This window comes from Nipponia nippon, unplaced genomic scaffold, assembly GCF_047370975.1.
Source record: "Nipponia nippon isolate SJK-2023a ecotype South Korea unplaced genomic scaffold, ASM4737097v1 scaffold_9, whole genome shotgun sequence".
Taxonomy (NCBI): Eukaryota; Metazoa; Chordata; class Aves; order Pelecaniformes; family Threskiornithidae; genus Nipponia; species Nipponia nippon.
Genome location: NW_028262413.1, coordinates 20,017,548 through 20,030,627, shown reverse-complemented (window position 1 = coordinate 20,030,627; position 13,080 = coordinate 20,017,548). Strand labels below are relative to the sequence as shown.

The window sequence follows — 13,080 nt, the reverse complement described above, 5'->3', positions numbered from 1 at the left end:
CTGTAACGAAGCAAAGTTCCCAGAGAAATCAGTGGGGCTTTTCCCTAAGTATGAGAGGCAAACTTTCTTCCCGGCAATTTCAGTGTAACCTTTCTGCACTACTGAGTAACCAGGATTGCTAAATCTGCAAATGCTAGTATCCAGTCTCTTTTCACCTTTGATACTAAAGATATCTTTTTCATTTTATTCAGCTGGGTTGTGGAAGACAGCCAGCTCCTAACTTACTGGGTCTTAGGAAACCAACACAAGTCTCGAATGTAAGATTTGCGGAGGCGGAGAGTGTATGTTTAACAGACACAAAGCAACTTCGGAGATGCTCTTATCCCTTTCAGCAACTGAGAAAACAATAAAAACCCCTCAGCTTTTTAGTTATAGCAAGTCAACTGAGAAATGCATCCAATATCTGCAGTTAGATGCAGGTTTGCTTACTGAGTTATCTACAAGACTTGAGGTTGAGCCCCACCGTCTGCACCCATATGATAAAGCATATTTAAACACTGATCCATAAGGATCATTTTCTAAGGTAATGCAGTATAACAATTTGATAGGGTTTAAACACATGCCAATATGCAGGATATTAATTCATGAGTAAATTCTTTCACATGTAGTGATTACTTTTGTATCTCTATGATACCACGCCTGCCATCCTCTTTGCATGCAACTATTGGCTTGGAAGGCAGTCTATAAAAAGCCACAATAAGCATTAAAATCTACCTGGTTGTTTAAGAACAACAAAGTGCACGGTGGTACACAGAAGTTCAGGTTTGGTTTCCCAGGCTTACAAAGATCAGGGCCATTGCAAAAGCAACAAACTTACCATCGAGAAGAGGTTTGCTTCCCACAGAATATGACCTTCTAGCTTATTTAGAAACGGTACTGGTGGACTCCAGACAGAGATGCATCCAGCCACAAGTAACCAAAAGAAAAGAATCAAGATAGGAAAGCCCATCAAGAAGGAAAAAAAGGAAAGATGTCAAGCACCACTCTTCTCTTCCCCTGCAAAAAGTCCACCTTGTGCTCTGCAAACAGTAACGTGCAGATTAAATTATAGGTTTATTACTTACTGGCACTCACGACTCTGGGATACGTACGCACAGAATACAGCAGAGCTTAAAATGAAAGGAACCCTCCTGATCGCCTTCAGTGCTTTTCTAGATTTAGGGAAGTCCTGACTTTTGTTTCTTTCCACACTTTTTCTCTGACTCATCCACTTTCAATCAACAAAAAGAGCCTCCTCTCTACTCCAAGCATACTCCAACAGGCCTGTGCCTTTCCTTAGTCCCTGCCACCAGCCTCCAGCTAAACAACAAGGACAAGAGATCAAAGCAAATGTATCACCAGTCTGAGGCAAAAAGCAAGAAGCAATGAAGTCCACTGTGCCCTGGTACTGCAGCAGATGGAAGTGTCTCATTAAAGGGTTCCTCAAGGAGCAGCTATAGTCTCTGAGGCTGCCTTGACCTTGGGATGCCCATCTACACTCGATACCATCCGAAGACACAGCTGTGAAAAGCTGCTTTCTAAAAGGAGTTGAGAGATTAAAGAAATAAGTATGTATTTGCTCCTCCTCTTCTTAGGGAATGCATTTAATTTTCTAGTAGATAGGGAGGACAACTTAAAACCAGTATTTCCTAAGAGAAAATGGTGTACAGTCTGGTCAAAAGTAGAAGGCGAAAAGATTTCAGGTTGCTGGGACTAATCTCCATTTACCAACACAAGCAGGACCATCCAATTCAAGTATAAAGTGCAGGTAAATTACTTTCTAACAGCAGCTCCCTTTTTTTTTTTTCTTTTTTTCCTCCAGCAGTATGGGCCTTTCTAAATCTGGATATAAAATGATAGAGGAGGGGTATTATTCAGCAGACTGTCTCCACACTCTGCCTCTCAGTTTCATACAGGTGAGTACAACATGACCTAATTTATAAGAATAACTTCAGATAAAAAGCATAAACTCGTGTACATGAGCAGGACAAGCCTGCTACATGAACAGATTTATACCAAAGACTTTCCTCTCTTCCCCTGTAAGGACAGAAGTTTGCTCTGTTCCCAACCCCACACATCCAGCTGGGGACTCCCACACACACCACAGCGTTGTTTTGTTCCAGCACTTTGTTGGGGAGAAGAAAAGATAGAATGACTTTGGGGTGGGAAGCACATGAATAACACGATCTCCCAAAATGAGCAGCAGCTCCCTGCACCTCAAGAATGCATTCATGTATCATTCAAAAAAGCATTAACCCACACTTCCACATGACTTTAAAAACAGATTTCCAAAATAATTTCAGCTTTAATAACTCCAGGTGCTAATGAACTTTCTAGTAAGTATGGCGTTAACTACTTATTTTCCCCCTCAGGTTAGACAAGGAAATTAGCCAGGCAGCTACAAATCTATTTCACTTTCAATGTAATTGCACCCCTTGCTGCATGTACCATGATGATGAGCCACAAAGAGCCACAAAGGAACATCACATTAAACAAAATCTATTCTTGCTATAATTTCATGCCAACATTTTTTTCCCCAACCACCAAGTGAAAATTGTACACAAAGCTGATCTAGCAGTACCCCTTTACCTAAACAGGCTTTCCTCTAGCAAGGTTTCAAGGAAAGCAAAGAGGTTTTCAAATCTGAATCAACAGCGGCTGTCATCTGAAGCCAAGTACTCCTGCCTTGGTATCTTGGGAAACTCAAAACTGTGAGTACCAAGTGGCACGCTCAAGTTCAAACAAAAAGCAGCCATGGAAATACATTCTGGATCATGCTATCAAATATCATAGCCAGAGATGAGCACAGTTTTAAGAGGCTACGGTGAGGAAAAGGGTCTCTCTTTCCCCTCACTAACCTCCTGTGCTGATCTTTCAGAGGTTCTGAGACTTGGCCCTGGTGCCTTCACCCTACTAAGAAGCTGCAGTGCAAAAGAGCACAGGCACCTGTGTGTCCTCCACTCTCCTGGGACCTGCAATCCTGTACCACCAACACAACTGTGCTCCTTATTCACTCCTCTCTTAGGGTGCATATGTCCATAGAAAGCCCACACAAGCAGTTTTGTTTTGCTCCAGCACTTTGTCAGAGAAGAGGAGGAACAGCATGAGTCTGAGGTGGGAAGAGGGAGTGCAGACTGCCTCCATCTTCTCCTGTTCTCCACTAGTCAAACAGAGATACCACAGAGCTAGCATGCCCTCCGCCCTGGGGAAAGAAAGAGGGGATGGGACAGGAGAAAACAAGCAAAGTGGACAACACAAGGCAGAAGACAAGGCTAATTGTGTGGAGATTGTCATATCACAATAGTAGCATTTAATACATTATTATTTGGTGTTGCCTGGTACATCTGTACATTAAGAACTGCAGTACTACCGTGGTATTGGAAAATTGTCCACTGCTATACCCCAAAAGTACTGATTGCAATCCCTGTCTGCTGTATCACACACCCTGTAATGCAAACACAACTAGTAGCCTTTGACAACAGTGCCTGAATGCCTGTGCTTATTAAGGCATCTTTCAGAGAACTGAAAAAAACCAGCTCTTTACACTTTACCCGAGTTACAGTTTTAAAAAGTGTTTAGCCCATATACTCAGAGGTAAGAAAACAAGCAACTTGCCATCACAATTAATAGCAGAATTACAGCAATATGTATGAGTAGGAGACAATGAATTCCAGAGACTTCAATCAGAATAATCCAAAAGACATTCAGAAAGTGGAAAACCGGCACTATAGTGGGAATCGTTCAAACACTCAACAGCTTCCCTCGGGAAAGCTCTGAGGTATGAACAGTCCCTGCATTTGAAATGATCTGTAAAATCCATATTGGAGGTTTGTTTCCTCTTTGCTCAAATTAGCTTTTATTCCTATGGAGCTATACACAGCCCTGAGCAACTACCGGGATCAGAGAAAAGGTGCAGGACTTGAAACAGCCCTTTATCTCTGCAGTCATCAGTACATCACATTTCTAGTGAAATGGGATTAGGGAGTTAATGACAAAAGTTCTTAGCAGTCACGCACCAATATCACAAAATCGAACATGATAAAACAAGTGCTGCTACCCACAAGTGATGAGAAAACAGATGCAGTGGGCAGGGATGACAAGGCTGGAAAAGCAGTGGAAGCCTCTGGCTAGGATTGAAGCATGCTGCTAGGATGGATATGCGGTTTGGCGGCCACTGGGAAGGGGTTATAAGTGTCTGGGAAGGTATGTCCTCGAAGAAGTGTTCTAGAAAAAAAAGACTAAAGCTACACATGATGCTAAGATTCATTAACTGACCACCACTGAAGAATTGTACAAAGGATGTAAGCTATGTGGTTATCAACTCTCACTTATTCAGAAAACTAGCCTTCTGTCCTCTTTTTCTTCCTTGAGGGCAGGGGGAGAAGGTTTAAGAACTGCTTTCATCAAGACTGAAAGTTTGTACCATAAAAGTCCAAACTAGAGTAAACTCTAGACCATCTATGGGACAGCCTATACTAAATGCAAACAAAACTTCATGTTCTCAGAGCAGAAATGCGAAAAATTGCAGCAAAAATGAAGATAGCACTCTTAATTACCAGAATGTAAAAGAACACAAAGAAAATTCTGAAACTGAAACCACCACAAGTATGAATTCCACACACAACATATATGAAAAAGACGAAAACAGGTTAAACGTGCAAAACACAAGTCACTGCTAAGTCTGAGACCAGACTATCCACCATCAACAGGTGTGGATAATACTACATTAACCCTGGAAGGTTCATAAGTTGAGTCACCATCAAAACATGAAAAACCTACGTTCCCAAAACAAAGCCACTATTTTGCAAGCAAGCAGTAAAAACGTTAGTTTTATAATTGTTATAATAACTATTATTTAAAACAAGTAAACATTTTCAGTTTGGAGAAAACACATATGCAGCCTGTCACCCTTCCAAGGAAATAACTGTGAAATGTTAATAATCTTCTAAATCTTGCAGTGCTAGAAATATGCAAGAGCCCATCCACAAGGGAAGGAACCCCCCAGGATCCTCAATGGAACATCTACAGAACAGCCACAATACCAGGAGGAGAGAACAGCACAGCTGGGAACAGGGAGAACAAACTTTTAATAGAAATTATTAGAATTAAGCTTTTAAAAAGCTTCCTAGTATAAACACTAGAGCACCTCCTTCCTTCTTGTAAATAAAAGTAATCGTCTATTCCTAAGAGGTTTTTTATGAACGAGAGCCATCTACAAAGAGACGGGACTATAAACATCAGATGGGCAAAATAAAATGATCCTCTTAATTCTGAAGCTAGCTATATTTCATAGCCCAAATAGCAGGAGACCGGTTTTATATTAGATTTAAGGTAATACAGATGTCAAATGACATTTCTGAGGCAATATATAGCTGTGAAAAAATATCAGGAAAAGCACACAAAACAATAATTATACAGCTAAGCACACAGAAAGCATCCTGATATTCTGGCAGACAGAAATTAAAGCTGAAACAATCTGAAACCTCAGAGGCAATCTAGCTTTGCTCAGATTGTGTAAGAGAGTTTTTCCTGTACCTAATGAGCAACTATAAAACATTCTATGTTAGTTACATGTAAATTGTCTTTTTACTTTTCCTTATTATTTCCTACATTCGTTAAAGTTTATTTTTAATTAGTCACTAAAGAAATGTAAACCATAAACATGTTTTTAGTGTTCTAAGATGAAAATAAACAGCTGTCATTAATGGTTAGCAAAGTTCTGATATACCTACATTACTTTTGTTTGCTTTGGAAAGAATAATCCCGATAAACAATTATGAGTATTCAGCCACAGTAATATAGATGTAGATGATAAAATACATAGGTCTATGATAAAATAACCATGGGGAATGACCCACTTGGACATGACATAGAGCCACTCCTCTCTGTTAATAAAAGCTTGTCCACAACATCATGTTTCCTATTGCTCCGCTGGGTGCACGTTCCTGAGAACAAAGTGACAAGGCCACCGCCAGTCTCTTTGAGACAGAGTAATCTGTGGCCCTATAACTCTATCTCCTGGGAATTCCCTTGTTTTTTACCTGAACTAACACTTCCATTTCTGCTACTTTCTCATTAGAAAAAGCCATCATGTGAATAAAACCAGAGGAATAAAGTTCATTTGTGTAAACACTTTATAATCATTTTAAATCAAAACAACATCTTCAAGTAGCACATGGCTGAAAGAATATAAAGAAAACAATCAGACAACACTTGAGGACAACAATGCACTTTGAAACCAAAAATACTTTAGAAGAAGAGAGAAGTATCTGTCTTTACCACATTCCACACTAAGAAAAGGAAGACTATTCTCAGTAGCCTGAGGTAGGTGCATTCAAAAATCTGCACACCCTTCAAAATTACTAAAAATCACAATTTTAAAGGAAGCAAATACAGCATCCCCTTAGGCTCGGGCTGTAGTTCTATGATACAAGGAGTTTGGTGACAAATACCACACAGGGAATTCCCACCTGAGCCACGCACTCCTATCTACGTGCCCTAGAACATCAGCCCTTCTGCTGGACCAATTGCTATATTGGTCCTAACTGAAGAGTGGGGCAGTTATAACTAGGTGAGGACAGAAGGTGACAACTTAGTCAGCACTGCCACCTTTCATATTGTAAAACAAACAAACAAAAATAAACCCAACCTGTAGGCTGTCAGAAAAGAACATTTTCCAGTTGTTACAGATGATTATTATAAGTGAGCCATAATTGCCCATAGCATCGATTAAACTGTTTACCTATGGGCAAGCAAGTGATGTAAATATATTTAATTTCACTGGATCCTTTTAATAATACAAATAAATCAATTTACAATTACTTACTTCTTTATACAATTGCTTCCCCAGAATCTGTAGCTATTTTAAAAATTCTGTCCTCCTTACAACTTGTGCTTGTGGCTTGTTTTCATGATGAAAATTTTTTTTGGGCCAGGAGTCCAAATTTAACCTACATTAAATCCCTATTTAAATTAAACACCCATATAAGCACTTCTCCCTGTGAAACGCTGGACAAATCCTAACCCTTATGCTATCTACCAAGGTGTCACTCACCAAAACTAGTAACGCCAGTTTTGTATAACAAATGTATCCAGACATTCACAACTCCATTCACTTACCACTCTCATCAAGTAAGTCCTCCTCGTCATCCCCATCATTGTCCTCCTCCATCGCCTCCTCCTCATCTTCCTCCTCCTCCTCTTCCATATCCTCCTGCTCCAAGTCCGGGTCCAGGTCCGGATCACTCCCTGAGATTGACTCGTCTGACATGATTCCCAGTGGTGCTCCTTGTGCATTACCTGCTCATGTTCTACCGTGAGGCAGTCCTGCAAGAAAAGAGGTACGTAATGAGCCCAGTAAATCCCAACCTTTGACCCTCAAGGCTCAAAATCATAGCAGGGTTACTGCATATAAAAACACAAATCTGCCATCAGTCTTTTAAATAACAGTTATATCAGACTGTACGCAAAATCCTGTGTAGAAAATGGATGCCACAAGCAATGTATCATAATGATATAGACCCAGCATTGTAGGATCAATATCAGAACCAATATAGTAACTAATCACTCAAAAAACCACCTCTTTCTTGGTATCCTTGGTATGTACACAGCAGAAAGATTCCTAGTATCAATGTCTGATTATACAAAGATGCAAAAATAAATAAATTATCTGAAGAACTTCAGAACACTACCGTCCAAACATGAAGCGCAGAAAAAAGGATCAGGCTCAGAATCCCGTACGGATATCCGTTACCCTGATCCCCCAGCACTGCAAACATCATCACAGTAGGCAGACCGTGGGTTGCAGACAGAAACCACCCTCCTGACTTAGCTGTACCCACTGCGAAGGTCACCCAGCTACTCATCACAGACTGTCTGAGTCTCTGTTCCAACAAACAGAAAGGAGACAGCGTTACCTTAATAACGGTATGGACAGAAAACAACAAAGATCCAGTTTTTAAAGGTTGTATGTCCCTTTGTAAAGCAGGGTAAGAAGAAAAGTAAACACAAAGGAAGGGTGGACCAGAGAGAATTTGCATGTCCTTCCTCTAAAGGACAAGATCGGAGCTGGTTGTGCATAACTCCTCTGTTACACTACTCCAGTGCATCACAGCAGAAATCATGGTGTAAAACAACAAAGCCTAAAGAGAGGGCCAGCGCAATCACGAAGTCACAGGTTTATCTGTTCAGATCATGCACTGCCACTTCTGGACAGTAATGGGTACTCCTCTTCCATATACAAAGAATTATCATAAAGGAGCTGTGTAAGATGGTTGAAAAGAAAGAAACACAATCAAGAAAGGAAAATAAAGGCGGAATCATGATCTCAAGGAACATAAAGCAAAGGATGTGTTCAAAAATCAAGCCTCAGAAGAATTACTACTCACACATTCCCCAGAAAGCTTTAAAGAAAGAAGAGAGAAACATTTCCTCGTCACTCATTTTCCACTGCCTCCTACTTATACCACACTTCCAGTGCAAACTATAAAATGTTTGAGAAATGACAGGTCACTTTAAAAAAAAAAACCCTTCTAAGCAGATAAGATAGCATACATATCTACAAACACTTCAAGAAACAGAAAAACTTCATTTTCAGCTGTGTTGCAGGAATAACTAGATGAGCTCAGAAACTTGAAGGTTAAAGACACAACTCAACACCCCTGTAGCAGGGCTGAAAATCTAACTGTCAAGTATGCTGAATTATTCCAGCTGAAGTCATCGGTTCCTGCTTTGCCTCTCTCAGCTCCTCAATAACATTGAAGAGTGTCTGAAAGAAAATAAACACAAAAGAAGAAGAGGCTTTGTGGAGATTGGTATTGGAGTAGGAAGCCTTTCACCGCTAGGTCCCAGGAGCACTTTACCACCAGGCAGAGACAACTGAAGTCCCTACACTATTACATGTGTCACACAAAATAAGTTGGCTTAGTCAAGCAGATAGTAGAAAAGGCCAAAATCTAAATTAGCTCAAGGGGAACTGTGCCAGTTTACACAAGCCAAATAGATGTATGCAGCTTCTGTGGTCTGCTGGTAGGCAGGTACCGAGCCCTGCCGCTGTCAGCCTGCTGCAATACGGTGACCCCTGGGCACTGCAAGGCCTGGCGCTGCTTACTTTCTGGTGTCTGATGACTTCAGTCAAGGACTGCAGATGCAAAGCAATCTATTATCATATGTTCTTACTTTTAAATAGCCACAATGTTCCCTTCCAGATGATATTCAGCCCTAAGGAAAACATTGTTTTACTCTTTAGAGGTTGTAGTCAGGCCTGTAACTGTAAAGCTGCATGTGTTTCCGTACATTTCAGAAGGAGATGGTCAGCAGTGTTACCTTTGTAGGTCTCCACTGGTCACGTGGGAATTCAAGGGGATTGATTTATTCCCATGTTGTCCATAGTGTGCTATAAAGCACCTTGCATAATATCTGCTGGAAACCATATCAACAGAAGCATATTAAAAAAAATTCCATGTTTTACTATCCCAGCAAACTAAGCACCAACCAAAAAAAAAAAAAAAAAAAAAAAAAGAAGAAATACAAACACTGCTAAAATGGCAGGAATGAATTCTCATCTACAAACAGGAAAAGCAGAAGTGCTGTAATGCCACTAAACACTCCAGGTCAAAGAATGACACATGATACAGTTTCTCTCATCAGTATCCTGCTGTGTATCATCCCTCACGTTTCATTGTTTGTTGCAGAACATTAAAAAAAAAACCAAACACCACAAAACACTTTCTGAAAATTATTTAAAGGAAAGGATCCTTCTCTTTCTATAAATAAAACCAAACCCAGCAGAGAGCAGCTATCTCTCAGACTGGAGTACAAAAAGGCTCTAATCTAAGTTTTATTTTTGTTTAGCAGTAAGTACGTGTTCCTTATAAGCTAACTCTTGACACCCATTCAGCAGGCCCAGCCATATGCAGAAGAGTTAAACAGAAGCTTTCAAAAAGACTTAATTAAATCTTGCAGAAGCTGGGTGAAACAAAGATGGTTAACTCCTCTGTGCCTACTGTCATGCTGCTGTCTATCTTCCTTCCTCCCATTCTCCTCCTCGGCTCCGCAGCTCCACAGCCGCTCTCCCTTGCGTAAGCCCCGGGTCTCAGGAGGGCTCCCACCCTGCCTGGTGGCACCAGGAGCACGCAGCAGGGACACAGCATGACAGGCAGGTAGGCATTACACAGCCACGAGACTGCCCTCGTTTCTCACACCGATCTGACCCAGTTCGGAGCCTTCCACCAAGGGCAATTACACAACAGGGCCAGATTGTAGCTACCGCTACTGTTTTATGGCTGAGTTACTCCAACCTGCCCCATCTCTTGCCTTTGCACACACAGGAGCACCGTGCTCAACATTTAATCGCTATAGGAAGGGCACTTTGCGAGAGATAAACAGATTACCTTCAACTAATCAAAGTTACAGTTTGTCTGGACTTTCCGGCTGTCCCTCACTAGATCAGCCCATGAGCCTCCTGCCCTGCCGCAAAGAGGGAAGCTGCACCCCCAGCAGTGCGCCGTAAGGAGGGTTACCAGCACCGAGAAATACAAACCAAACCTGCTGCACCACAGTTTACAACAGAAAGCCAGGGTCCATACGGTACAGTGTCCAGTTCAATACCTGGTGAGGCCGCTGAGAAAACGGGATGGGATAATGGGCGAAAACACTGAAAAATTCCTCTTGCTTACTCAGGGAGGAGAAAAGAGCGGTCATGTTTATCCTACCCAGGAAGTTAAACCCTGCAATCAACTGCACATCAAATTAACATCCAAGACAGCCTCTCTCATGTATTATGTCCTGTCTTTCAACAAAGATAAAAATAGTTCAGAAGTTTTTTGGGCTTTGCTTTTTTAAGGTAGAACATTTCAGATAGTAAGTAAATGCCATGTGGTGATGACTGCCTCCTCCTCAGCCTGCACAGAAAGAAGGCTCAGTTCTGGACGAGGAAACTTCAAGGGCTTGCAAATTTGGACACATTTCTGTTGTCCTCCTGTTTTTCTTTCACTCTGCAAAGGTTTAAAATCACCATTTCTTCTTACGTATGAAGTTAGAGAGAAATGTGAAAGCAAGCTTTTTCCCTTCTAAGCAAGTTTTTCACCATAGGGTCATGCATGCCATGAGCCAAACAGCAAACATCACGGGATGTGGAGACTTTGCCTATTTCTGTACAATATCAATGCTTTCATCAGAGGACTCATCAGCACTACAAAAACTAAACTATTATTTAATTAACCATTACAAATACAAACAAGTAAAAAGGAAGGATGCAGGACAGAGCAGACTGGAGTCCTTCTCCACCTGAGCAGGGAGGACAGGTTCCCCTGTACCTCCAGGAAGCCACAGAAGCCAACGTGGCTCTTCAGAAGCTCCTTGCCTGCTACTGCACAAGTGATTTAGGTACAGGACACGCTCATTCCCGAGTACACGTCCATCCCATACAAATCCCTTCAGAAAGGGCAGGTTTAACACTAATGCTACTACAGTGCTGAATAGTAAAGAGGATTCCATCACCTCCCCAACCTCCAGCCAAGCCCAATATCTGGGACTCATCAAGATTTGTCCCTTAAAGCCTGTTTTGTAACCAAGACTTCACATTGGTCTTTGTGGTGCCCAGCCATAGAAACAGGATCAAACATGCTGGCAAATCACAAGAGGATTTGCACAGACAGTTTAATAAAACCAGGTATTTCAAAGTCAGTGCTGCATAACGCTCTTCAGTTTCTGCTATACAGTCATGTTTGGCAGCAAACCAGCAAAATGGTTGGTTGGTTGCAGCCATAAGATTTCTCTTACACACTCAGCTCACACACAAACATCAAACTGGATGCGTACAAAGGTAACTGCTGGCTCCTCAGGAGAAATCTCATCTTTTTGCTAGATTGCATGCTAGCAGAGTTTTGGTACCTTATAGGTAGCCTTCAGTAACTAATGGAAAATTATTATGAAGCATACAAATGGATCACCAAAGAAGTCATGAGCTTAAGCTTTTCTGTAAGATAAAATAATCTTGTAACAGTTTGCAAGTAATAACTTGCAATGTTATTGCAAAATAACAATGAATACCTTTCTGTTCAGTTTAAAAATCTAATAAGAAACAAATATGAGATCAGTGGGTTTGGACAGTTTGATTCTAATGAACATTAGAACTTCCCTAATTTACATTATGTAACGTATTAACATCTCTGTTTTACATTATCATGTAAAAAATGGTGGGGAAGGGGGGAATCACTTAAAAGGATAAATATTTTCTCAAAAAGAGCCAACAGTTACTGACCAATACTAGTCTAGCAGATCCCCATACGTTTTTAACAAAGCAAACTTAAGTGTTTACTGAAGAATCAACAGGAACTTCTTTCCCCCAGCGATAACCCCCACAAATTGCATTTAAAGCCATCCTTAATTGATTACTTCGTGATTTAAATCCCTTCTTCCTTTGCAGTCTGAGACTGTTAAGACTCCAGCAATACAGTTTTTCAGCTGTGACTCATGGATAACTGGTGGCCACACACTGCTAGCTGGGAAGGAAGAAAACAATTCTCCTTCATTTCCTCTTGTTCAAATCACAACGAAACTAAGTGGCATTGATCCCCTCTTTAAGCGATGTGTTTACTACAGGAATATTAAACTGAAGAAAGGAAAAAGCAGCAGCCTGTAAAATCATAAATTGGAGAGCACCTACTTGCCCTGGACCACCCTTCTGAGGAAGGCAAGTGTGCTTCTCCCCACGCCATGCAAACATAGGCACAACGCATCTAGTCTTCACCCGCATTTTGTGTGAGTATTACGGAGCCCGCTGTGATTTGTGGGAAGCAGGAATCGAGAGTGCTTTAAAAAAACACTTCCATATATCAGTTTTGGGAGAACTGCAGGACTTACTCTTTTATTCTCTTTAGGTTAACAGTCTCCTTCCTAAAAGGCACCACAATACTAAAAACAGCCTGAAACTGGTTGTTCCCTGACAACAAAAACAAAAGCTGCTACAAGAAGGGGTGGGAGAAAGCAATGAAAACCCTAAAACGAACCCAAAAAGAAAGAAAAGGGAGAGCTAATCCTTCTCCTCTGTTGACATGACAGTGCTGGAATGGAGAACGTGACAATGAACATTACATAAGG

At 41.1% G+C, this 13,080-nt stretch overlaps 1 protein-coding gene across 4 annotated transcripts in view; it reads right to left on the bottom strand.

Annotated features, from left to right (window-relative positions):
• The window catches only part of RAD54L2 (RAD54 like 2), a 75,403-nt gene that overhangs the window by 44,291 nt on the left and 18,032 nt on the right, over positions 1-13,080 (bottom strand). For all 4 annotated transcript variants that reach the window (XM_087744518.1, XM_087744513.1, XM_087744515.1 and 1 more), the window contains one exon: positions 7,099-7,305. In XM_087744518.1, the coding sequence (XP_087600644.1) occupies positions 7,099-7,249 (151 nt within the window). In that variant the 5' untranslated portion in view covers positions 7,250-7,305. The remainder of the gene's footprint in view (positions 1-7,098; positions 7,306-13,080) is intronic.